The sequence below is a fragment of the Eublepharis macularius genome, chromosome 1 (assembly GCF_028583425.1).
Source record: "Eublepharis macularius isolate TG4126 chromosome 1, MPM_Emac_v1.0, whole genome shotgun sequence".
NCBI lineage: Eukaryota > Metazoa > Chordata > Lepidosauria > Squamata > Eublepharidae > Eublepharis > Eublepharis macularius.
The window spans coordinates 28,569,171-28,596,512 of record NC_072790.1 but is presented as its reverse complement, the minus strand read 5'-3'; the positions used below and the strand labels follow the sequence as shown (position 1 = coordinate 28,596,512).

Sequence of the window (27,342 nt, the reverse complement as noted above, 5' to 3'; positions counted from 1 at the left end):
TTTAGGAAATTCCATGGGCAGAGAGCCACATAGCTCATTAGAGATAACTACTGATTTACAAATGCCAAATCACCGTGACCACTTTCAGTCTGCTAGAAGAGGCCACAGTTCACATACGGTTAGTAACGTTAGTTTGAAAAAAATTTGCAGAGTGGATACCATCAGGTGAACACTGAGCAATACGCACCTATGCTTCCGGCAAGAAGGATCACTTCACTCTGCGACAAGCTTATCGCAGTAAAATATAAACAGGACTTTAAATTTAATGCAGGCACCACACCTATTCTGTATTTCACAAAAAGATCCCCCAACACAGCAATGGAGCATTACTTGGCCAAAGCTTATTAAGAGTAAACAACATCCCACTTTTTGTTTTTTTAGACAGAATGCTGGACAAAAGGCTTTTGAACGAATGAAACAATATTAACACTTTGTATAGTACCGCATGACATTCACACGTTCTGTAAATCTACTGTAAACATTTCAGATTGCATACACTGGAACGGCTGCCTGCATCCCCAAATCCTGAGAACCTGACATGAGAATGTGTCCGTCGTAGAACTATTTCCCCCCCGTAGAATATCCCCCCGTATAAAAATACAACCTCTCCCCCTATAGCAACTTCTCTTGAAGCAGGTTAGATTATTGCGACAGGTATCGTGTACATTCTTACATCACAAAAGAACTGTCCCCAGCAGCTGCAAGCATTGTGCTAGCTACCTACTCCTCTTTAATGTTGCCTCAAAGTGTCCTTCCCAGGGCTTTTTTGCTGGGAAAAGAGGTGGTGGAACTCAGTGATGGAACGCAGGACTGCAGCGCGGAGGGCGATCTAAACTCCCCTCTGTCTGGAGATCAGGGGGCGGGGCCACAGCCACATGATCATTTTCTAGAGGCGCCGGAACTCTGTTCCACTGAGTTCCTGCTGAAAAAAAGCCCTGGTCCTTCCTAAAGGAAGGTCCCCCATAAGCTGAGGCTCTGCTCTCTTATCAGGGTGCATCACGTTTGGATGGAGGATGATGCCATAGCAAGATGCACCTGATTAGATGTTAGGGTTGCCAGCTTTGAGATAGGAAAATTCTTGGAGATTTGGAAGCGGAACCTGGGAAGGGCAGGGTTTGGGACATCAGAGGGGTATAATGCCATGGAGTCTACCATCCAAAGCACCTGTTCTCTCCACATACACTGATCTCTGCAGTCTGGAGATCTGTTGTAATTCCAGGAGGTCTCCAAGTCCTACCTGGAGGTTGGCAACCCTATCAAATGCACCCAGCAACAGCCAAAGTCAAATCTCTGCAGACCAAAATGGGCTGCCAAAAGAAGTCCGGGACAGCTGCACTGACAGCAAGTTCCCAAACAATCTTGCAAATCAATTTAGGAACTTCCGAAGGCAGAGCCAGACATAAACACTGCAGACATCAGCTCGTCAGAGATTATTATTGAGTCAGCACACAGCTTGCTAAACTTGCCGCCTCCCAATAGTATGCCCAACCCATTCAGATGGTGGAAACATTGATTAGGGCCATGGAAGTCATAACATTACCGAAGACAAATACTTGATCATTGTAATACAGAATGATACAAGGGAACTGGCTTCCTTGGCCCTAAGTACACACCGCAGGCATGTAATTGAACACCAGGTGGCGCCTTTCTTCAATCCAGGAACAGCCACCAAGGGAGGAAGTGATTAAGACTGGAGAAGGAGCTTAACCCTTTCCCTGCCTCCTAACTCAGCCTTCCCCCTAATGTCCCTTCCAGCATTGCTCCAGCGGCATGATTGTCTTACACGGCACATGGGTGGGAACATGTGCAGCTCTGGAAAGAAGGCAGGTTGCGGAGAAAGGCCTGTGCACTTCGTCACATGCCCGATGACATCTCTGGGAAACATGATGGGGTCTAGAAGCTTCCAGAATTGTCCTAGAGCTGCCTGGGCTCTCCATGATCCACTCCACCCCCCGCCAACCCTACCGAGCCACACCAGATGAAGCAGGGCCAGTGGGAAGGGCCTGTAGATAGAAGAGGCACAGAAAGCCAGGAAACTTTTAGTGTTGAAAACTCCACAGGAGTTAAGAGGCCTTCTGTACCTATTTTTTTTTATTCTCTTTGGAAATGCATAGCTTTGTGGCCTCCAAAGTAGGGTTGAGTCAGATGCCAGTAGACTGCTGCTTTGTTTTATTATGATAGGGACCCCTCCCCCCGCCAAACAGACCCAGTCTGGATCTGTTCCATCCCTTACTCTGCCTTAACACACAATATAAAGTTGTGGTAACCCTGACTGTCTTGTTTTTCTCTACATCTGGCTTTAGAAAGAACAAGGGCTGCCAATTCCAGGATGAGAAATTCCTGGATATTTGGGAGGGAGGGCAGGGTGGGACATCAGTGGGCTATAATTCTAGAAAGTCCACCCTCTAATAATTATTATTATAACTGTGCTTATATACCACTCGTCTAGACAGATTAGTGCCCCACTAGAGTTGCGAGTTCCCCACTGAGGGCAGGGGATCCTACCCTTCCCCTGCTCCCACTTACCTGGCCAGTGGCAGGGGGTGGGGAACGTGCCTCCTGAGATGTGCTCCTGGGCCCCGCGGCATGCTCCCCAGCAGCCCGATCCGAGCTGAACTGGTCTGAATTGGCCACCTGTGGAGCGCAGGAGTGATCCTAGGGTGGCCCTCGGCCCATGCAATGACATCACTTCCTGGAAGTGATATCATCGTGTGGGCCGGGAGCTCACCCAACCCAGAAAAGACAAGGTAGGTGCCAGGCCTCCTATCTCCCGCCTGGAGGGTTGGGGGGACCTGGCAACCCTACAGCCCACTCAAAGTATTGAAAAAAGTATTATTACCCCCACAATACAGCTGGGGGGCTGGGCTGAGAGGACTGTCTTACCCAAGGCTACCTGCACAACTCATGGCAACAGGGTTGCCAGGCCCCCTGAACCTCCTGGCGGGGGATAGGGGCCTGGCACTTACCTTGGGGGAAAGGGGTGTGTGCGCACATGCGCCCCCCCCACAAGCGTGATGACATTACTTCAGGAGTGACTTCATCGCGTGGCCCCTGGGAGCGCACCCAGGCTCCGCAGGGGCTCAAAACAGGCCGAATCCACGTCAAAATGGGCCCCTTTTGAGGCACTGCTTGTGTGCGCTGCAGCGCCTGAAAATGGGCCCTTTCAGCACAGATCGGGCCCGTTTTGCCATGAATTGGGCCCGTTTTGAGGCGCTGCTGAGCACAGGAGCCTTCCTGTGCTCTGTAGCGCCTCAAAATGCGCCCAATCTGTGCCGAAACGGGCCCATTTTGAGGCACTGCAGAGTGCAGAAGCGCTCCTGTGCTCCGCAGCACCCAAAAACGGCCCCATTTTGCTGCTTATCGGGCCTGTTTTGAGGCACTGCAGAGCACAGGAGCACTCCCGCACTTACAGCAGCCCCGATCCAGGCCAAAATAGGCCCGATCCCGGCAACTACTGCACACGGGAGTGCGCAACGCCGCAGGGGAGCGTGCAGGGAAGGTGCGCCCCCCGCTGGTTAGGTAAGTGGGGGCGGGGTGTGGGGAGCGGGGGATTCCCCCACCCCTGCTGGGGGTCAGGCATCCCTACATGGCAGTCAGTAGTAGGATCTGAACCAGCCATTTTCTCCAGGGGAACTGATCTCTGTAGTTTGGAGATCAGTTGTAATTCCAGGAGATCTCCAGGCACCATCTGGAGGCTAACAACCCTAGGCAGCCATCTTACAGTTCCAAGATCTAAAACCAGCAGACAGACAGTGGCAAAAGACTACAGAAAAAAAACACACAAGGTTTTATTCCAGGATGAAACACCTCTTGCTCTTGATTGAGAGGAGGGGGGGAGGGGGGAGAGAGGGGGGGAGGGGGAGAGAAAGAGAGAGGGGGTGAGAGGGAGGGAGAAGGCACTGTGTACAAAATCATACGTGAAGTGTGTCTTGAGGACAGATCAGCAAATACCAGCTCAGCGTAAGAGGCACATGGTGCAACATTACAAGAATACAACTAATGATGTGAAACAGTACAAATAATTTGTGCAAATAGTAGGTCTTTGTGTGCCTAAAATTCCACTATGCCAAGAGATAACTCGACAAGCATGCTAATGATTCGTGATGGTTCCTAAATAAAGGGGACAGGCGAAGCCAGATTGGACAGTGTAGAAAGCCACACAAAGACCCACTATCTAAATCAGTTGGTACAAATTAACTGTAACTGTACAGCACAGAATGAAATTTGAAGTCTTGAGAGGATCTAATACTGAAGCGAGGCAAATGAATCGTTTCAGAGAGATCTGAGCAGGCTGTCCACCCTGCTATAGTTCAAACTTGGATAGTGGGTCTCTGAGGTGCTTTGCTTTCACACTGGAAGACAACATTGGGTCCTTAAAAAAAAAAGAAAGAAAGAAATTAGGGATAAATGGCCACACACAGAATGAAACATGAAGCGAGTACAGTCAAAGACAGACAAAAATTAACTTAGCAGTAAATTCTGTGATCCTCCATCCTGCAGATCTTGTCTGCTAACGATGACACCTTCCCCTGACACTAGAGACTCTTACCTAGGGGAAGGTACCACGGGCTGAGAGCCAAGCTACAAGTGATGCCTTACACAGGTTGGACACTTGTCAGCTTCCCTCCAGTTTTGATGGGAAATGTAGGCGTCCTGGTCTTACAGCTTGGCTCTCCATTACAGCTGCAAGACCACGATGCCTACATTTCCCATCAAAACTTGAGGGAAGCTGACAAGTGTCCAACCTGTGTTAGGTGTCACTTGTAAGCTTGGCTCTCAGAACAGATAAGTAGAAAAGTTCTGCACTCAGATCTCAGTAAGTAGAAAAGATCTGCACTATCCAACTATATACCTTTTTGCCATTTTAAGAAATTATGTGGGCAAATGGTGCACTCTAGATTTTCACCACTGGTGCTACTATCATACAGGCTCACTGTTAAAACTTGGATCCTGTATGATTTTTCCACTAACAGAAGGGAAAGGGGTAGGTCTGCCAGGCATCATGGTACGGCAAGAAGCCTCCTGCTTTGGCAGCCCTATTTGCCTGGTGCCATTCAGAGTAGCTGTGGGAGAAGAAAAAAAATAGTGGCCTCAGCTGCATCACTACATGGTTTTTCCACAGAGTTTACAGTGATTCCTAGAGCTACCCTACATCACTTCCAGGTTTCCCCCAGAAATGATGTAACAATGTAGCTGATGCCATGACCCCATATCTCCGCTCCCAACTCTCCTGCCAGTTGCCAGCTAGGCCTGGCAATCCTAGGAAGGGGTCATTTTGACCAATTCCCCCTTCCTGTTGCAGACCTCTGACTTGCCTCTCATGCTGTCCCCCCTCCCATGCAGCAATTTGGAGAGATCAGTGGACTGGAGCAGGAAAGGGGGGCAGGAAAGGAAAGCTGTGTTTTGGTGAAAGTGCTTTGTGAAAGCAACAAATTTAGTCTGGATCCAATGCAGGGCCAACTAAGAGGGGAAGCAGGGGTAATTTCTAAGTCTGTACACTGGATTTGTAATAGTTTGATTCAATCATCCTTTTGATTCAAATAACAACAACAACAACAACATTCAATTTATATACCACCCTTCAGGACAACTGAATGCCCACTCAGCAGTTTACAAAGTATGCCATTATATGCCATTATTATCCTCACCACAACAATCACCCTGTAAGGTGGGTGGGGCTGAGAGAGCTCCAAAGAGCTGTGACTGACCCAAGGTCACCCAGCTGGCTTCAAGTGGAGGAGTGGGGAATCAAACCCGGCTCTCCAGATTAGAGTCCTGTGCTCTTAACCACACCAAACTGGCTCTTAGGTTTATGGTTTCTTAATGTTAAAAAGTCCGCCCATTCTCCAGTATTATTTATATTTTCTTTTTCAAGCATGCTATCAGAAGTGGCTCTAAGAAGCTGCTTGAGGCATGAAAACCAAATTTGGCAACGACGGGTTGATGTTGGGATCTCAACGGTCCCCCATTATTTCAACATTTGTCAGAACTTTGCCCCGTCCAGGCCCTCCACCCTCTTTCTTGCCAAAAGAAGGAGAGTGCAGGTGCCATCCAACAGCCATAACGGACACTGGAACACAAAACACAGCCTGCCCCTCCTTCAGGACTCTCATCTTTGAAGCTACTGCAGTGCCAATTTCTCCACCACTCTCCCAGGCCTAACAAAACTGCCAATTCCAGAGAGAGAATATAGACGCAGTTATTAAACCAAACAGAGAGATCTTGGATTCTGCCAACCTCATACTCAGAGCAAAAAGAAACATACACAGCACTTCACTCGTGACAACAGACAAGATTTTCCTATACAAAAATTACTTCTGCACAGGGAAAAAAATAGTGAAGCAGCCTTATTGAGATGTTAAGTGTCTGCCCAACAGCAAATAAGGAAAAGGTGATAAGGTGTCAACTTGAAGAACAAAAGACATTAACACCAACATACTCAGAGAGGCCTGTTGAAACTCTGTTTGTTACATCTGACAACTTTGGGATTATTCTCTATATTACAAATTGTATTCTTTTTAATTTTTTTTTAATTTTTAAAGAACAATATACAACAATAGTAACAAAACATAAATTTATAACTACATCAAAATTTTATTACTATTTGTGCAATGGATTTATACAGCAGGGGAACCAGGGAAGGTTTGCATCCCTGCTTCTACTTCCCCTCTAGGATCTGCTTTCTCTTCCTCCCTCTGCTTCCCCTTCCCCAACACCATTACATCTTCCTCTTGGCGGTGGGTTGCTGCTGCTGCTGCCTTTTAAGGGTGGTACTGCAACCTAAAATGTTGTCCGAACTCAATTTTTTTTGTCAGCCCTGTCCAGCCCCACTGTCCGGATTTTTTTTAATCTGCAAGGGGGTCAGCCCTTGCTTATTAGCTATAAGCAGGGCTTTTTTCCAGCTGGAACGCGGTAGAACGGAGTTCCGGAACCTCTTGAAAATGGTCACATGGCTGGTGGCCCCGCCCCCTGATCTCCAGACAGAGGGGAGTTGAGATTGCTCTCGCAGAAGGCAATCTAAACTCCCCTCTGTCTGGAGATCGGGGGGCGGGGCCACCAGCCATGTGACCATTTTCTCCGAGGGCAACTCACTGAGTTCCACCACCTCTTTTCCCAGAAAAAAAGTCCGGGCTATAAGGATGACTTTTACACCTTCAATTACATATTTTTATGAGAGCAAGATTCAAGTCCAGTGAGACTTCATCTGACAAGGGGGCTTCAAAGCTTATAGCAGTGTTTCCCAACCTTTTTTCCATGGAGGAAACCCCAAATTAATTTTTCGTATTCCGAAGAACCCCTACCTATGAAAACGTTTACAGTCCGGAAAAAGCTGATGGTGGGGAGCGCAATTCAGTTACTGCTAAATTACTGTCAAGAACATTTATTTGTACAGTGCTGCTACAGATAGATAGATGTGCGTATATACAGTACTGTCAAGTCTTGGCTGTCTTATGGCAATCTCTGCTGGGGTTTTCAAGGCAAGAGACTAACGGAGGTGGTTTTGCCATTGCCTGCCTCTGCACAACAACCCTCACCTTCCTTGGTGATCACCCATCCAAGTACTAACCAGGCCAGGCCCTGCTTAGCTTCCAAGATCTGATGAGACTAGGACAGCCTGGACCATGGCCTGCAAAGTTTTGCTATTATGAGGAAAACCAGAAGTGCTTTGAGGTGGTTCGCAACAGTTGTGGTTTGCCACAACTTCAGGGGGCAATGGATGAGCCTCACCCTGGGAAAAACACCTTCGTGATCATGGTTTCTCCTCGAATCGGCAAGCCATGGAATGGCCTTCTCCTCCACTTTCACAAGCCACAGAGATGGGAATCTGGAGCAGAGGGAAAACGATAGTACTCTTGTGGATATCTAAGTCTGCCCTTCTCCCTTCTGTGTGCTTTCAGACTGATCCTCATATTCGCTGCCCTGTTTGGGTAGTGCTTCCTCCAAACAACCCTGTCAAACTGTTTCTCGTCACAAGATGACTCTACGTTTCAGGTGGGTAGCCATGTTGGTCTGCAGAAGAACACCAAGGTTCAAATCCAGTAGCACCTTCAAGACCGACAAGATTTCCAAGGTATAAGTGTTCAAGAGTCAAAGCTCCCTCTTTTACGTTGCTTATGAAGGGAGCTTTGACTCTTTAAAAGCTTATACCCTGAAAATATTGTTCTTCTTCAAGGAATCCTGGAAGATGGCCAAGAAAAGCAAAGTTCCCAAAACAATTAGGTAAGTTTTAATTGAGAATCATAAAAAAGGTCCGAGGCCCTCCCCCCACCATTTCTGCTGATTCTCCGTTCTGGCTGCAACTCCTTGCACACATATTTTCTATGATACCTTGGCACTCAGGAGAAAGGAAAAAAGAGTTAAGACTGCATTTTTAAAGGGCAGTAAGCTGCTTTGAGAACTTTGTGAAAAGTATAATGTAAATATAAGAGTCAATAAGCAGCAGGAATGGTGACTCATAAGGCACATTAGGGTGGAGGAATTACCATTTTCCTCTTTTAACAGATTGTCTTTATCATATACCCTCCCCTTTTCAGCACTTCACATATTTTGCTTTTACCCAGAGATCCCTTCACTGCTTGTTATAAGTGTCCCGTCCATATGAGTGTCTTCCATGACTCATGCATAGTTCTCCGAATTAACTGACTAAATGTTTGCCAAGTCAGCTGTGCTTCCTTAAATACAAACTCTTGACTGCGCTGGAGTTCAAAAGGAAGAAAGAGGGGCGCTGTCTCTTTTAGACTGAGAAGCAGACAGCACTCTGCAATGTCAGGGAAAGAAATGGTGGAGGGAGATCATGAATGGGTAGAAATATATGTATTTGGCATTTGTTTTAAACAACTTGATGTTGAAGATCAGTAGGAAAATGGACCGACACTGGGAAGATCAATTGAATATCAAAATCTGTTTATTAACGTTCAGGCTAAAGAAAACATTGAAAGTGGAGAACCTGCCAGGGCTGAGCAAGAGTGTGCAGGCTGTTTTCTCAATTAGCAGAGTTCTGTATACATCACACAAAACACAGCTGCAGCCTCTTTATTTGGGTGATGCCTTACCCTTCACCATCTGTTGGAATAACTGTATTAGAGGAATGGGGAATTATTTCATTTGTGACTCAAATGGACTAGCATATACCCAACCACACATTTTCTCTGACCAAACAGCATTTTCATTTGAGGAAGCAGTGGTGGCAATTTCTGCTATTTTCTGTCCCCATCTTCTGCTGATCCTCACTTGCCCCTCCTATGCTAATATAAAGGTAAAGGTAGTCCCCTGTGCAAGCACCGAGTCATTACTGACCCATGGGGGACGTCGCATCACGACGTTTTCTTGGCAGACTTTTGTTACGGGGTGGTTTGCCATTGCCTTCCCCAGTCATCTACACTTTACCCCCAGGAAACTGGGTACTCATTTTACCGACCTCAGAAGGATGGAAGGCTGAGTCAACCTTGAGCCGGCTACCTGAACCCAGCTTCTGCCGGGATTGAACTCAAGCCGTGAACAGAGCTTGGGCTGCAGTACTGCAGCTTAGCACTCTGTGCCACGGGGCTCTTGCTATGCTGAATAAATAATAAAATTCGATTTATATTCTGCCCTTCAGGGCAACTTAGCACCCACTCAGCAGTTTACAAAGTGTGATATTATTATTATCATCCCCACAACAATCACCCTGTGAGGTGGGTGGAGCTGAGAGAGTTCCTATAAGCTGTGAAGGTCACCCAGCTCAGCTGGCTTCAAGCAGAGGAGTGGGGAATCAAACCCGGCTCGCCAGATTAGTCCCGCCGTTCTTAACCACTATACCAAACTGGCTCACTGTTCCTAAGGATTTGCTGTTCCTAAGGATCTGCTGACCATCAGAAAAGAAAACATTTAGGCAGTTCATTGGACTGCCCCAGGAGGGGGAAGTGAGAAAATTCCACTCATTGAGGTCCACGGAAGGTTGGATCTATGCCACTGCCAACCAACAGGCAGTCACTAACAAGAATCATAAACGCCAAGAGATAAAACTAGAAATGCATTTTATCAGAGTCTGGGAATGGTTGAGACCTGCAGTTCTTACCTGGGAGCTGTCCTCCCTTGTGCTATTTCCCGTGACTCTCTAAACTCACGGGGCAAGAGGCAGGCTTGGATAAAAGCCACCTCTGGGAACAGCCCACCCTTGTCTTGCAGTTGAGAAATTCCAAAACAGCAAGCAGCCTCGCCCACACTCCTCTAAAAATATAACTTTTTTTTTAAGGCAACACTTTAACTCCAAACAGTAAGACACAAACCAAAATTAGTTCACAGGAAAGAAGCTCTTAGTCTTCTTCAGTGTTCTTGGTATCTCATATTACCCAGAGATCAAAGGCAGAGGAAACAAAGTCCTTGTAAAATCCCCCTTCTTTTCCAGTATTTAGGAGGAACATGTCCCTTGAGGTATGGTTTTTGATTTGGCCTTTGGTTTGAACTGAGAGAATCAGGGCTTTTTTTCAGTGGGAACGCAGTGGAACGGAGTTCCGGCATCTCTTAAAAATGGTCACATGGCTGGTGGCCCCGCCCCCTGATCTCCAGACAGAGGGCAAGCTAAACTCCCCTCTGGAGATCAGGAGGTAGGGCCACCGGCCACGCGACCATTTTCACTGAGGGCAATTTAAACTTTAAAAAACTCCCCCCTTGTTCCAGCTGACCCAAAGTGACATCATTGTGCGGTGTTGAGTTCCACCACTGAGTTCCACCACCTCATTTCCCAGAAAAAAAGCCATGGGGAGAATTATCGTCTGCTGTAACTCAAGGAGGACTCCTCACAGGCAAGAAACCAAGTTGGCTGTTTTTTAACAAATCATTTCTATCGCCACTCCATATTTGTGGCATGTACCCAAAGAGTAAAATCTCTGAATTTAGGAGGGATGATTTAATCAGTGAGAGGAAAGGGAAAAATTCCCACCCTTTCACAGGGAACAGACACTCCCAAAGAAACCTATGCGCAACTGCCACTGAAGAGAGCGGGTACATTCTACGATCTCTCCCAAAAGGCAATGTGAAACCTTTCTAGTTGTCTCCAGTAAAGAAAAATAGAGAGAAAAAAACCGTGTTGCCTCCTAGGCCAGAGCCCTGTGTGGTTGTACTATGACAGGAATAACTGACCGAGGGGGCAGCAACTTGCCTCCTGATAACCACCGTTTTTCATCCCTGTCTTGTGAAGATAGAAACACAGTAGATAACCCATTCCCAACGGTTGTTCCCCTCCACCCACCCCACTGAATGAAAAGGAGAAAATCTTGATAGTGCATGTATTTATTTTAAGAGTTTGCAGGTTTCTGCAACTTGTTTTTTGAGACCCCATTCAAAGGTGGTCCCTCAAGGGGTAATGTATTTAAAAATACATTTTTTCTCCCTTCACAGAGTTGACTGCTGCCTCTGGATTTGGCTCCGTGGAAGTGTCAGCAGGAACAATTTACATCAGGAAATGACATGGGATGAAAGGGTTACAGACCCCTCCTAACACATCCCCACTTCCTTGATCTTCATAGCAGCTACATGAGGTTGTTAATAAAAAGCCTACAACTGGGATAAAAGAACCACCAGTCTTCTGTGTCACATCTAGTTTAGCAGTTAACACTGTTGATAGTTGGGGCTCGGTAAATTTGACAAGTCTCCCTTCCCTACTGGTGCCCTTCAAGAGGAATGTACACACACTGTAATTCAGAAAATGCTTTCACCATTTAAGGAAAAAGCTGAAGATCACTTTTTTAAAAGTTTTTTTTAAAGCAGAGGGCAGGGGTCCTCAATCTGATGCCATGGTGCCCATTGTCACCTTTCTTGGTGCCACCCAAGTGTTTTTAGAAAGTAGGTGGGGCTCTTGCCCAACACGGCTTCTGATTTGCCAATGAAAATCTGCTTGGCAATGCAGATTAAAATACCATTTTTTCCAGTGCACAGCTTCTACTACAGCATTTGTTTTATTCTCTCTCCTCTTCCCTATTTTTTTTTTAAATTTCCCCTCTTCTCCTCTGTAGAAGCCATTTTGTGGTTGGCTCTGCCGCCTGTGGCAGCCATTTTGTGGTTGAGCCAGCACCGTGTCAGAATTCCAAAAGTGTCCACAGGCTGGAAAAGGATGGGGACCCCGGCGTAGGCTACCATTGCTCAGAAGGTAAAGGATAAAAAAACCCTCTAAGCAACGTAAAGGGCCAGGCACAGCCTCATGAACCGAGAGTTCTGCCAGTTGTTAAATTTCACTTACATTGCTGACTTGGATCAGAGTCTGTGGTCATCTTCACGTAATTGGAAGGAAAGAGGCCCGACACGCCATTGATCTCCCCTTGCCACCAATCTGCATCATCTTTGTTCAATACGTTAATAAGCTGCCCCTTAGAGAAACTGAGCTCGTCTTCATTGTTTGCCAAGTAATCATACATAGCTATCACCTGAAAAACTAGGAGAGTGGGGGGAAAGCACACTGTTACTATTATTTTAAAAAATCAATGAAAATAGCTGAGTTATTCTCTAGCAGCAAATATATCAAGCAGTGATTTGGCATTCTAAGGACTTTCCGGGTGAGAAAATAGTGATTTCTAGGGATAAATTAGCTCTCCACCCACTCCTGTGCTATAATTGATTGGTCTCATTCAATTGATGAAGGGACCTACAATTGAAAACAATCAAGGGATTGCCTGCCTGCTGTTTTACAGGCATTTTTAACACAGAAAGGCAATTGGGAAGGCTCATAGCTCAGTAGCAGAGCACCTGCTTTACATGCAGAAGGGTCTTGGGTAGAGATGGGCACGAATCGAAATACGAACCAAAGTTCGTGACGAACCAGGTTGGTTCGTGGTTCGTGAACCAGTGGTTTGTCAGAGCTCATTTCTGACAAACTGCCATGAACTTTAGGCTGGTTCGTTTGTTTTGTTTTTTTGGTTCGTCACTGCAGACAGCCTTGTGCCGATCATTGAGTGTCTTAGGCAACAGGGGATGGACTTCCTGCAGACCTTCTGCTGACCCGGAAGTGGCCTTTTACTGGACCAGAAATGACCTTCTGCTGACCAGGAAGTGACGATTTGCTGACCTGGATGTGACATTTTCACAAACCAAACGATCTGGTTCATGAGCTGGGGCAGGTTCGTGAAAGTTCATGGTTCGTGAAATGTGACAAACCACGAACCACATGTTTCGGGTTTTTTTCTGGTTCGTGCCCACCTCTAGTCTTGGGTTCAATCCCAGGTATCTCCATATCAGTGCTTTCTCTGGGACAAACTGAACTCTTTTTAATTAACAAGTGTAGTAATATAATTTCTTTAGGATGTCAATGGACTCCGCTCAAGCTGAGATACATTTAACAGCATACTTTGTAATAAGAGAATTACATGCTATTGTTTTTAAATACACATTTAGGTATGTGAAACCATGTGCAGTTTGGTATGAAATCTCAGCAAAGTGCAAATAAGATTTAGTCACCCACTTGAGATAGCAGCTGGGGTGGTCCTTTCGTTGCTTGGACCCAGAAGTTTCACATGGGTAGCAGGGAACCATCCTTTCTGCCTCTTTTTCCCTCTTGCCTGCAGAAAGAAATTTAAGCTCTGATCAACTGCCACACAATTCTTTCCAGGTTCAGTGAACAAAGAAAGAAGCAACACATTACAAGTAAATTTGCACACATTGTTAAAAAAAGGCGCGAGATACAGGAAGAGGAACTTGGATATTAAAACTGATTCAAACTCTCTAAAAGTCAAACGTTCTAAGAGCATCCTGAGGCCAGACACTGTTGAACAAGGAAAAGATGTAGTGTAAATATAGTTTATGTAAGTTTTTATGCCATTACAGCTTGATAGTATACTACTATATGGCATTCTCTCCAACTAGCATCTGATGAAGTGAGCTCTGACTCATGAAAGCTCATGCTGGGATAGATTTTGTTGGTCTTTAAGTTGCAGCTGGACTCCTCTTTTATTCTCCCAGCCTTCAATTTGGTGTAACTGAGCAACATATGAGATGAATATGTTGCCAGCTTGAACATGTTGTTCGGACAAGTGGACTAATTTCCAGACGGAAAAAATATTTTTAAAGAACAACAGAGTTTTCTTTTGATTTTTAAGAACACTTCTCTCTTTCTTCCAAAGTCAGTTTAAAGATATAAAACAATTTAACATCTTAAAACTAGAATCCTTTGCTAAGTGGCTCTTCTGACTCTAAGCCTGGCCTCTACAACAGAGGTTATAGGATTGAACATATAATCACTGAAGCAATTATAGACTAAACCTGAGTCCGTGCATTCTTTTTGAGGAAAGATGTGTTCGGCTAGGCTGCAGGAAAAAGTCACATTTTTCTCCAACAGAAGTTGTGCAGGGATGCCCCCCTCGGCTGATTCCGCACACGTTGGATAATGCACTTTCAATACACTTTATCAATCGTTTGAGGTGGATTTTTTGTTACGCGCACAACAAAATCCGTTCCAAATGATCTATAAAGAGGATTGGAAGTGCATTATCCAACGTGTGCAGAATCACTCCTCTTCTCTTACCTGCAGCTCTCCCTGCCACCATCCACTGGAATTCTTCTTCAAAATGAGGATTAGCTGTCCCGGGGCCAAACTGAGCTGTTCTGCTCCTGATGCAGTATAGGCTGTGGTCACCTGCGCGATTTCTGAAAGGAGAGACACATTCAGTGATCACTCACCAACTAACCACCATAATAAAACCAAGGCAGCTGGCAAAACAGATGGCAACGCACCAGGTTTCTTATTTAATGTTCCTGCTTTGCTCGTAGTAGCAGAACTCTACAATAAAAAGAAAGAGAAAACTGAATTAAACAGACACACATAAATGAGGACACTCTACTTAAATTTGTAGCAGCGGCACGGCTTAACTCAACTGGGCTGCAGCAACAGAGAGCCAGATATGCTGCGACTGTTATGGCAGAGCGTTTATTTATTTACAGTATTCATACCCCATCCTTCTCCCCATTTGGGACCCAAGCTTACATTGTTATCTTTGGCTCCATTCTATCGTCACAACAACCCTGTGAGCTAGATTAATCTGTGATTGTGTGACTGGCCCAAGGCCACTCAGCGAGCTCCCACGGCAGAGTGGGGATTCGAACCCGGGCCTCCCAGATTCTAGTCCGACATTCTAACCTCTACACCATACTGGCTGTCAACTGGACTGGCTCAGCTACACAGGCAAAATCAATCATACAGGACTTCTACAGAGCAACAAAGAGCGCCGTGGCGCAGAGTGGTAAGCTGCAGTACTGCAGTCTAAGCTCTGCTCATGACCTGAGTTCGATCCTGGTGGAAGCTGGGTTCAAGCAGCCAGCTCAAGGTTGACTCAGCCTTCCATCCTTCCGAGGTCGGTAAAATGAGTACCCAGTTTCCTGGGGGTAAAGTGTAGATGACTGGGGAAGGCAATGGCAAACCACCCCGTAACAAAAGTCTGCCAAGAAAACGTTGTGATGCGACATCCCCCCATGGGTCAGTAATGACTCGGTGCTTGCACAGGGGACTACCTGTACCTGTACCTACAGAGCAACAAATAATGTGCCACTTCATTGACATTTGGACACAGCTCGGATTTAACTAAAGCCTGTTCGGGGTTTTACTTTCTAGGGTGGACATGCTTTCAATGTTTCATATTGCTTTTTTGAAATTTTTGTGCGGCTGTCCCTGTCACTAGACCTTCTTTGCTGATGTAACCGTAGGAAATTATGTTTTTAAATTGTACATATCCATATTTCAACGGTCGTAAAATATATATTTTAATTTTTATGATAAATGTATTGGCTAAGTGCTGTAATAAAGAAATCTGATGTAACCGTCTAGGAGCAGTGAGTTGTGCTGGCACAGCTGTGCAGCTGACCACGCACTGCTGTTCAGATACTTCCAAATTTGAGCACATGGACTATCCCTCTCCCACAGATCAGTACTGTCAGAGCTGAAAGGGCTGATCAGGGAGTAGAGGGGCTTGCCTTTGCAATGCCTGGAGCTGCAGATGAGCGTCTCTGGATCAGAGCCTCTGTGGTTTTCTTGGAACACCCCCAGCCCGCTGCCAAAAAAAACCATGTTGGGCAGAGAGCCTTACATCATAATCCTTTGGTTTGACATAGTTTGAAGGAAAGATGCCGGTTCTTTCGCCAACGTTTCCGGTCCACCATTCTCCGTCTTTCTGAGTAACTAATATCTCTTCACCTTCCATGAACGTTAAATCACCAGGTTCAGAACTTGCGTAAGGATACAGTGCTATATATTCTGGAAAAGAAAAGCAAACTTCAACGATACATGATTAGGTTGCATTTTCTAGCATTTACACAGACAGTTCCTTTAATTGTTGGTTGTTGTGGGTTTTCCGGGCTGTATTGCCGTGGTCTTGGCATTGTAGTTCCTGACGTTTCGCCAGCAGCTGTGGCTGGCATCTTCAGAGGTGTCACTGAGAGATCTCTGTCTTTTGGTGCTACACCTCTGAAGATGCCAGCCACAGCTGCTGGCGAAACGTCAGGAACTACAATGCCAAGACCACGGCAATACAGCCCGGAAAACCCACAACAACCATCGTTCTCCGGCCATGAAAGCCTTCGACAATACATCGAACACCTCTACGGGGAGGAAACATTCCAACAGACCTGGAGATTGGAAACACTTCGGAACAAGTGACACTGAGAGATCTCTGTCTTTTGGTGCTACACCTCTGAAGTACCTAGGTACACCTCCGGGTACCTAGCAGTCTTTATACAAATACCTCCATTCATCAAACCAATTCCAATACATTAACGCAGAAGTCTTCTATTTTTTTCAGTCCTTCAACACGGTAGGATTATCACAGCTGCAATGAGGCATGTCTCAACTTAACGTTCTTGTAAGGGTTAAACTATTCAGTCCTTGACGATCCTTCAGCCTAATAAGGTGTTAATAGCTGCAGTAAAGTATATTTCCACATAGCGTCCTTCCCATCAAGGTGCAATTATGTCAGCGGCAGTAGAGCATAATACAGCAAATGCTCAATCTGACGCCGGCTACAAGCAGATTTCGCACCTGCTTGGCTTCTTCAGGAGCGTATGCTATAATTGTTGAAAGAAGGCATCATAAACACTTGAATCAAATGGCCCGGTAAAGGCGGCGATACTCTTTCGCACGGTACCCGGAATTAGTTATTTGATAAGGTCTTTTTGTATGACTGTTAAGAATGTACTATTGTCTCCTGTATTTATGAATGGATTTATGGAAGTATTTATGAATTAGTAGCACTTTGCACTTTCAATTGCACTTAATAATTACAAATTTTCTACTAATTGTTAACCTGTTTCCTGTGGGATTAGGAATGGAGCAGGTGGCAATGCTCGCCCACCCTTTACCCAGGTGGGATCAAGCATGGAGCAGGTGGCAATGTCCCCCCATTTCACCCAGCCAGAATCAGGCACAGAGTATGAGGCAATGCCCATCCCTTCTTCACTCAGCTGGGATCAGGAGCAGAGGAAGTGGCAATGCCCACCCCCGCTTTACCCAGCTGGGATCAGGCGTGGAGCAGGTGGCAGCCCCCCCCCTTCACTCGACTGGGATCAAGTGCAGAGGAGGTGGCCATGCCCACCCCCCTCCTTCATCTGGCTGGGATCAGTGACAGAGGAAGAGGGAATGCCCGCCTGCCTGCCCTCCACTTTCTAGAGCCCATTGTATTTTTCCCCCCACAACGGGCTTTGTTTCTAGTGGGGCTATAAATGCCACACAACTCCCTCCCATGGCAATGAATCCCTCAATTTTCTACCAATGGATATCTAATCCAAATCTTCTACACACTTTCCTTAACCCCTTTCCACATCAGCTTGCGTTGTCCTTCTTTGCCTCAAATTAATTTTAAAAGTCTTTTGAAAACTGGATTCAATCTCTTCTAATAAAATATAAGCAGACTTAGAACAAATCTGCTACTAACTATGTACTTCAGTTTGATCCTTGTACATTTTCCTAATAATACTGCCGAGAAAGACAAGCCAGGGTCAGTAGCCCAGGGAGCTGGCTATCAATTTATGACAGGAGTCAGTGCAAAATATGGCAAGTTTCTCATTGTTTATAAGACAAAGATTGTTTAAATGCAAGTCTTACCCTCTCCCGGTGTATAAGATGGTGTGGCAAGCTTCTTATTTACAGCTGCATAAACCGCTTCTGATCTATGGACCAAAAGGAACTTCATTATTTTGGCCAGCGCTGCAAACAGTTTTCTTTTTATTCAGCATGATATAAAAGCTGGGAATCGCAAAGGAATTTCATTTTGGGAATGCACAGTCTCCATCATAACAACTCATCTATTATGACATCTACCAGCCACAAGATATTCTTACCTAGGCCTCTATCCTTGTTCCTTCGATACTTTCAAATATGCATGTATTAAGCCAAAGAACTAACACAACTGTAGGCACTTGCAAGGCAAAAATGTAGGATGTGAATATGCAGGGCTTGTGGGATGGCAGTATTCTCTAGTACTGAGTAGGGGTGTGCATCACGAATAGATTCGGGTTTCCCCGAAGCAGGAGGAAAATGTGAAAATACTGAATTTTACTCGCTTCGGTACGCTCTGTAAATATTCGGAGCATACTGAAGTGAGGGGGAGCAACTCCCCCACCACCTCCCTGGGGTGACCCCTCCACCCCCCACCCACTTACCTGGCCAAAGGGAGAGGGGGGGGTGATCAGCTGGGTGGCGGGCTGCCACGGTGTCAGCGGCGGTGGCAGCAGCCACGCAGCAGCACGAGGCTGCAACGGCCTGGAGCCAGCCGGCTCCTCTGCCTCCGCACCGCCTCCTGAGCCTGCAGGGCGGTGGGGAAGGCCGGAACCACCTCCTCTGGCCCTTCCTGCCCCTCAAATGGCCGAAGCAGCCATTTGAGGGGCAGGAAGGGCTTTCTCTGCCTTCTCTGCTGCTCCACGGCCACGCGGGCAGAGGGGAGGGCTGGAGCCAATGCTACTGCCAACGCCGGCTGCAAAGGTAAGTGGGGCTCGGGGGCTGGGGTGATGTTTAAAGGGCTCCGCTCCTGCTTGCAAGCAGCGGCGGGGCCCTTTAAACTCAGCCCCGAAGCTTTCCAAAGCATTACAAATGCTTCAGAAATCCTGCAACTTTACTGATCGGGACCGATTCAGGCATTTTTTCCAAATCAGATTCCTGAACCGCACATGCCTGGTACTGAGTACCAAGGTATAACAGCAAAAACAATATACAACAAGCGATTGATTTTGTTTTGCTGGAACTCTCCACTCGTTGTTAAACTGTTGCATACAAGGAGCTGTGAAAAAAGAATATGCTGAGTTGTTACAATGCACTTGCACTTTAACAATATACATGTGCAATGAATTTTTGTAGCAGTTTGTAGCACCAGCACTATATCAATTTATGGTACCTGTAGTTTAGCAACTTTTTTAATGGTCTTGTATATGTGGAGTGTAGTATTTGTTTTATGAATTGCTATTTTAGAATTATGTGTTTTACTGTGTAATGTGTTTTATATATTAAATACACTGGTTCCATTGTTGTCAGACACGTCACGTGGTTTTTTGCTGGTACTGAGTACCGGCACCTTTTGGGGGGGGGGGGTCCCAAGTACTAAAAGGGGAATTGGTGGAAATCAGTGCAAAGAAAGAAAGAAAGAAAGAAAGAAAGAAAGAAAGAAAGAAAGAAAGAAAGAAAGAAAGAAAGAAAGAAAGAAAGAAAGAAAGAAAGAAAGAAAGAAAGAAAGAAAGAAAGAAAGAAAGAAAGAAAGAAAGAAAGAAAGAAAGAAGCTCTGAATGGAGAAGAGAAAAAAAATGTGCTGAGCACCAGAGATTGTAAATGTTTATAAAACAATGATCAATTACTGCAAATATACATAAGAGCGGAGTGTGATACAAACACTGAAAGTATTACACAGAAAAACAGTGGAAAATGTACAAGGACATTGCTAATATTGTACTGAAACCACAGCAGTTCATGCACACAAACTCAGCAACATGGTAAAATACTGAATTTGCAACAAACTCAACCTTCATGGTAAAGCACCAACAACACAGCAATATATATACAAAAACCCAACAGTGATGGAATGCCGGCTAGTATCAGTGCAACCATATATATGAATCCTGTTACCTTAAAAAAAACAACAACCACGCACTTGGAATATGTATATATTATCTGCTGAAGCCTTAAAGCTAAGACGAAATTTAATTTAACATAAAAAAGGGAACAAAAGGAACTGAAGAAACCATGGCATGCATGTGCGTGTATGCGCGCGCACACCCTCCACCTTAAACTGTTGTTTAAACAGTGAGAGTTCAAAAAACAGCTTGCAGAGGAAATGCAACGACAGCCAAAAAGGGGAATGTAGAAGACAAAACAGACAAAATCTTACAACTGTCCTCATGCCTAATCCTCAAAATTGGCATTTCTATCCAGAGTTGTTTATATATTGCTTTGGGCATGTCAGGGACCCCTTTGGAATAGAAAACCCTAGAAAAAAAACGAGGACCCCGCATGCCCTCTCCAAGCCTTCAATTCCCTTTACTGGACACGCGTTTTCAAACTTGTCTGTTTCAAAACTCCCAAGAGCCTCACTTACTCTTCTTTTTGGTATTCATTCCCCGGCAAGATCTTGACATAGGATTTGGGAAACCATCCTCTTCCTCCGCCCACTTCTCCAAACCACCAATTTTCTTGCTGCTCCAATATTGTAATGATGTCGTTTTTGGAGAAATTCAGGTGGTTCTCTTTTTTGGCCGTCCAGGAGCAGAGGGCTTGGGCTCTCAAGTTCTCGACAACTTGCCCCTGTCAAATACAATGCGTCAGTGTCAAAAACGCACACAACTTCTTGAAACTGTAGAAATGACAGAATCTCTGTGATGCAAATACCTGAGCTTGATAATTTGATATAAAGTAGTTTACAGAGCATCCCCTAAATACAGAATACTTAGTGTTAAAAGGGTTATAAAATTACAACATACTGAGGTCTATTTACATTCGCCACTAAGGATAACTCAAGCTTTGGTTTCCCCAGCTACACACATTAGATTTTTGCTCACCTGGATCTCATTCAAATAATTAATGTAAATTTTGCCGTCAACTGATAGAACCATAGGGAAAATTTATTTATTTATTTCATTTATAGTTTGCCTTGTTCACTGGATCTCAAGACAGATTCCAATTAAGTCTTCAAAAAAAGATTTTTTAAAAGTTCGCTAAATGTACATGTATATTTTCTGTTATTTTGCTTTCTTGTTACGTTACTTTTCTGTTACATTGCTTGAAATGCAATGACTCAAGCTAGGACTTATGTAATACTTTCCTACTATTATAGTGAAGATACATTTATTGATCTATTTCATTTATAGCCCTCATTTCTCCCCAAATGGGGACCCAAAAGGGCTTACTTCTCCTCCAGTTCAACCAGACAACAGCCCTGTGAGGTAGACTGAGAGTCTGTGACTGGCCCAAGGTCACCCAGCAAGTAAACTCCATGGCGGAGTGGAAATTCGAACCCAGATCTCCCCAATCCTAGTCCAACCCTCTAACCAGTGCAAAAAAAAAGGTACATAAAGCGGCTCTTTTGTTAATAAAACATACCTGTCCACGGATGGGAGAAACAGATCCTGGGGATACCGTGCGAGTAAAAGCAGATTTCTTCTGCCACGTGTTAACATTTAGGCTTGAGACAGATATATTTTGGTAATCCGATTCGTCTGCAGGTTTACTTGGCGAAACGGGCCTGCAAGTTTGACATAAGAACATAAAAGAAGTATTGTTTAACCACTCCAGCAGCTGGAATTAGTCATGGTCATGCCCCAAGACAGGGCTCATTTCGAGGGGGAATGCATAGGAATGCAGTTCCGGCAGTTCCCCAAAGAGGTCACATGTCAGGTGGCCCCACCCACCTGACTCTCGGCCATTTTGGGTCCGTTTCTGCCTGGATTGGTGCCAAAACAGCCTGCATTGGGCCTCTGATGGGTGGTGGATCCCATCAGTGGCCCGATCCTGACCATTTTGGGACCCTTTTCAGCCATTTTCAGCCCTTTTGCCATTTTGGGCCCAATTTCGGCCCTGAATGGCCAGGATTGGGTCCAAAACAGCCAGGATAGGTGATGCCAGGGTGTGTGGCATATGCAAATCAGTTATACTAATGACACACTTCCGGTGATGGCAAGAGGCATGGCAAATGATCACCAAGGGGAAAACCCAGGAACCTCACACTAGCAGTAATACAATATCAAAAGCTTTAATCATAATAACAATTTTGTTTTGTAATCATTCTCCATAAAAGTCATAATACGAAGTTGCACAATACAATAAATATGCATATACCAAACACTAGATTCCATCTACTTCAGAAATTTTTAAACCAAGAAGGACCCAATGGTCCATGTATGTCCTGCCGTAGTAGACAAAAAATACAATTCAATATATCTGTGAATTACAGTAAAAATATCACAGACAGCTGAATATATGTAGTCCACGCCGGAGCTCACAATGGGGTATCCCGATGAAAAATTAAGCGGCTGATGCAATGTGATGTAAATCGGAGCCCCCAACGGGGGTCTCCCGACAGGTGGCAACGAGCCCGCCAGCTACAATTGCTCGTTTCAGTAACCCTTCTTCTCGGCCTATAGCAGTCAAAATCATTTAATGAACCGGATCATACCGACACTTTCCCTTCGCAATTAACGCTAATTCCAAGAGGCATGGCAAATGCTGATGAGTTATGCTAATGAGTTATGCTAATGAGTTCCTCCAGCTCTTTTTCTACAAAATGACTCCTGCCCCAAGGTCTCTGAAATGCATCAGGTTACGATTCAATAGACTCTTAAGAACGTATCAGATGCCCTGCCAAATCAGGCCAGTTCATCTAAGTCTAGCCCTTGGGTTCACACAGTGGCCAGTTGCTCTGGAGGGTCAACAAAGAGGATGTTGCTTACCAGCTCTGGCATTCCAGAGGAAGAGACAGCCTCCGAATGTGGATGTCACAGGGACAAATGGGATACATTTTTTTTAAAAAAAATAAGTAATATGTAGATGTCTGTAAAATTCTGCCAAGATCTGAATGTTTTATCTGCCAGGATAGAGTGATGTTATACTTACTCTGCAGGAACTGAGGCAGCTGGCAACGATATTGTCGGAGGAAGTAAGGCTTTCTTTGGAGATGGAAACGCTTTTTCATTTTCGGGTATTTTTTCTACATAATTGCAAGGAAACCACCCAAGATGCCCCTGGAAGCTCCCATATAACCAGCCAGGCTCTCCCTCAGTTTTCTCATCAACCTGAGGAAAGGTTTATTATTATTATTACTACTACTACTACTACTTAAAATATTTATATGCCGCCTTTCCACCCAAACAGGATCCCCAAAGCGGCAAACTTCAGGCATGAGAACATAAAAACAATAATAATTATATATATATATATAATTTAACAATACAATAAAAGCATATAGACATACAAACATAACTACGAGGAAGGTCAATAAGCATTCACTAGTTGTAAGCCAAATGAAACAGAAAAATCTTCACCCGCTGGTGAAGACAATGAGGCAGAGATGGGTGAACCCCCAGGGACGGAGTTTCAAGGTTTCAGTGCTATGACCCAGAGGCCCTTTCTTGGGCAGCCACTCATCTAGACCCACCCGAATGGTGGGGGCACCCCAAGCAAGGCCTCTGAAGATGGCCGCAGTGGAGGGGCTGGTTCATAGGCCATAAGATTGCCCTGAAATATGCTGATCCCAAGCCACACAGTCAACAAAGAACCCTGGGGATGTCACCAAAATATTAGACCTTCCCACCAGTTTAATGACCAGGCGAGTTGTTTTAATTTGTTGTTGTTGCTGTGATATGCATTTTGCAGAGACGCAAACAATCCATTTTGTGTTAGAAATAGGTTTCTTGTTTGGAATTCAGGAAATTATATGCCACAGCCCAAGTCCATGGTATTTAAATTGCATTTCTTACCTGAATTATGTCTCCAGCGTTGAAACTCATCTCATCGTGATTCCTGGCTTCAAAGGGATATAGAGCTCTGTAGTTCACAAAGGCAACTGATTTCCTAGAATCAGAGGAACTCACAGTACGACCTGAGAAGTCGAGGGAGAATCATTAGAGGCTGTTCAATCTGCGTGTTTTCCAAAACAGCAAGCACAGCTACCCTTGTTTAGGTTTTGCAAAACAGGAACTAGATGAGCTTCGCGCTCAAACTATGGTTAAAAAAAAAGGAGGGGGAATCCAACACCGACAAAAAGTATATCAGTGCAACTTTCCAGAGCTAACATGGCATCTATTAATTGACTGGAAGCACCAGAAGATCCAATTTAGTAAGCTACCAAAATGCAAAGTTTCAGGGTACAAAGTAAATCATCTCTACGCAAGGCATGAAGATACCTTCATGTTTCAATGTTGACTTGAGGTTTCGACCTTCCGTCTGTTTCAGGAGGTTTGCAAATTTCTCACTGAGGTGGAGCTGGGAAATGGGTTTCTCTGGCTCTTGCAGGCGGGCTGCATCTTTTCTTCGCTTCTCTTCCTCCAGCTGTTTGCGTCTCTCCTCAGCCTCTTTTGCAATCTGCTCCTGCCTTCTTCTGTCGTCTTCTTGCTGCTTCTGCAATTCAGCCTCTCTTAGCATCTCTGCTTGCTTGGCTTTCTTTTCCTGTCCAAGCTTCTCCTCCGCTAGTTTTTGCTGCTGGGCCTCCTTCTCTTGTGCGACGGCCTCCATGGCTTTCTGCTTTTCCTCTTGGATTTTTTCCTGCATCCGCTCTTCCTGTAGTCGCTTTCTTCTCTCTTCTTCCTCCCTCCGGATATTCTCCTGCCACAAATTCTCCTTTTCCCGTTTTGCTTTCCTTAAAGAAAAAGTAGGGAAAACACCATCAATGAAATAAGCTTTATTGTGCTTTCACAGAAGAGCAAGCATTAGTGCGGATTTCTAATGCAGATGCTCTGGGGCTAGGCCATATAGTCTTTCTGTAATTTGGAAGGACTGAACAAAAATAGTGTTGGTAACAACGCTGATGGACATATGCTAACCACTGAAATGTCTGCTGGTCTTTTCATGCCTGCATGCTGTGGCCCGCACTTTAAAAAGTGATGACACAGAAGCATAGCTGGTCTTGCATGGAATGTGTTCTCCTTGGCTTGGACCATAACAATCCTTATAGCTTTGTGTGTATCTATGTGAGAATGAGAGCTAAGCTACAAGAGATGAATTACTCAAGGAGGAGCATGTGAAGGGAGTCGCAATGTGAACCGGGAAGCTGAGTTTTAAAAGAGATTGGAAGGCTTTGTTAGTTTCCGCACTCTACAGAGCCACAGAGATTCCTGCTCAGAAAGTTTATTTCCTCTTTGCCTCTTAGAAGGGGAGGTGAAACTGACAGAGCCTTCTGGAGGCAAAGAGGAAATTTAACAAACTCTCTGAGCAGCAATCTCCCTGGCTCTGTAGAGAGGGGAAATTAACAAAGCCTTCCGTTCTCTTTTAAAATTCAGCTTCCCAGCCCACAGCGTGACTCCCTTCACATGTTCCTCTTCGTGTAATTTGTCTCTTGTAGCTTGGCTGTGAATACTAAAGCAATACTGGCATTGTTTTAAAAATAGGTTATCAGTTTTCTACTGGTACCATCAATCAAGATGGCTAACAATACGATCAACAGAATTCATTAATATACCTAATTCTCAACATGGCCAAATCTGCGAATACTTAAATCTTTAGATAGGTCATGTTGACAGAAGGGAGTTTTTTTCTCTCTCTAAACTTGGGGGACCCCCCCTGTTGCGGGGGATGGGACAGTAACATTCCCCTCACAAGTCTCTTGGTGATTGAAGGGAGTGGGAGTGGTATGCTGTCTGGCAAGTGGTTGAAGAGGTGGAATGCAACCCCCCGCCCCCATGAGTCTCCCAGGTCTCCCTTTGTGCAATTGCAATATTAAATATCCCTGACTTGGATAGCCCAGGTGAGCCTGATTGCGTTAGATCTTAGAAACTACGCTGGGCTGGCCTGGGTTAGTAATTGGAGGGGAGATCTCCAACGAAGACCAAGGTTGCAGAGGCAGGCAATGGCAAACCACCCCTGTTAGCCTCTTGCCATGAAAACCCCACCAGGGGTCGCCATAAGTCAACTATGACTTGAGGGCACTCTCCAAGACAACATTAAATACAAAGCATCAAATACCAAAAAAAAAACAACACTAAAACCAGGGTAAATTAAAGTACGAGTTACCACATAAATACCCTTGTCCTTAAAACTCCAATCTATTTTAACCGGTCACCTAAGAGAGTGCAGGGGTGGGGTGAGGTGGAAGCAGAGAGTCTGAGAGAAAACAGGAATCGTTTGGTTTATCGTGTTTACCGTGAAGCTTCCTCCTCCAATCTCTTTTTCTGCACAAGCTCTGCTCTTTTTTTCTCTAGCTCTCTGACTTTCTCTTGCTTGATCCTGTGCAGCTGCTCTAGGGCTAACTGCTGGGTGTTGCAGGTCTCCCTTAAATCCTAATAAGGAAACACAAAATACAAATGAGCAAACACAAAATCGGGGGACTTTGAAAACGGAAAATGGATTTAATGTGTCACAATCCAAGTCTTGATATACAAACCAGCAAGGAAGCTCTAAAAATGAACAACTTTCTATCTATCAAAATTAGCAGACTTGCCAGCTCTTCTGGTGTTGACATCTGTGGTTTTTTTAAAAAAAACTCTTCTCTTAAGAGCTAAACTACACGTGACGAATTACATGAGGAAGCTCAAGTGAAGGGACACGCAATGTTAGCCGGGAAGCGTAGTTTGAATTTCACCTGTCTCTACAGAGCCAGCAAAGATCACTCCTCAGAAGATTCTCAGAGTCTTTGGGGAGGGAAAGAGGAAATTAACAAACCCTCTGAGGAGTGATCTTTGACGGCTCTGCAGAGAGAGGACTGAACAAAAGGTGCCAAAAGGTAGAAAGGCGGCTAATAAATGTTTTAAGTGAATAAAAATTAATAAACCCTCTCCATCGGCTGTTTTTTTAACGTCCAATGGAAGTGGTCAGAAGTGATGACTGGACTACTGAAATTCCGGCCTTTGGGGGGAAGACAATCTTGCCCAACTAAGCCTCGATTCTATTACAGATAACTTTTTAACTTCTACTAAGGAGGGCAGATGGAAAGCAGCGTACAATACACAAAGTGGACTTTTTCAATCTCACCTACCTAAAAACCTGAAGACATTTTACATTAACTATCGGACAATATTAGAGCCAGTTAGCTAGCGAGTTTTACTTGTTATAGTTTCAAGCATTCCATTTGCAGCAAGTGTTTATAAGCAAGCAGAAAGTCAAAGGTGGGGTAGGAGAAGCTCTGTTCACACTGCAGCACAGATAGTTGCATAAGCAAGATTTTCAGTTAATTGCTCAGGAAAGGCAACGTATTTTAACAAATA

The 27,342-nt window shown here is 44.9% G+C and overlaps 1 protein-coding gene across 1 annotated transcript in view; it reads right to left on the bottom strand.

The window, feature by feature from the left end:
- ITSN2 (intersectin 2) overlaps positions 1 to 27,342 on the bottom strand; it is an 87,777-nt gene that overhangs the window by 19,909 nt on the left and 40,526 nt on the right. Inside the window, 12 exon segments of the mRNA XM_054970250.1 lie at positions 12,218 to 12,409; positions 13,433 to 13,529; positions 14,492 to 14,613; positions 14,701 to 14,746; positions 16,047 to 16,213; positions 18,056 to 18,120; positions 20,532 to 20,737; positions 21,533 to 21,674; positions 23,042 to 23,220; positions 23,905 to 24,026; positions 24,331 to 24,782; positions 26,282 to 26,418. Of these exon segments, the coding sequence (XP_054826225.1) occupies positions 12,218 to 12,409; positions 13,433 to 13,529; positions 14,492 to 14,613; positions 14,701 to 14,746; positions 16,047 to 16,213; positions 18,056 to 18,120; positions 20,532 to 20,737; positions 21,533 to 21,674; positions 23,042 to 23,220; positions 23,905 to 24,026; positions 24,331 to 24,782; positions 26,282 to 26,418 (1,927 nt within the window).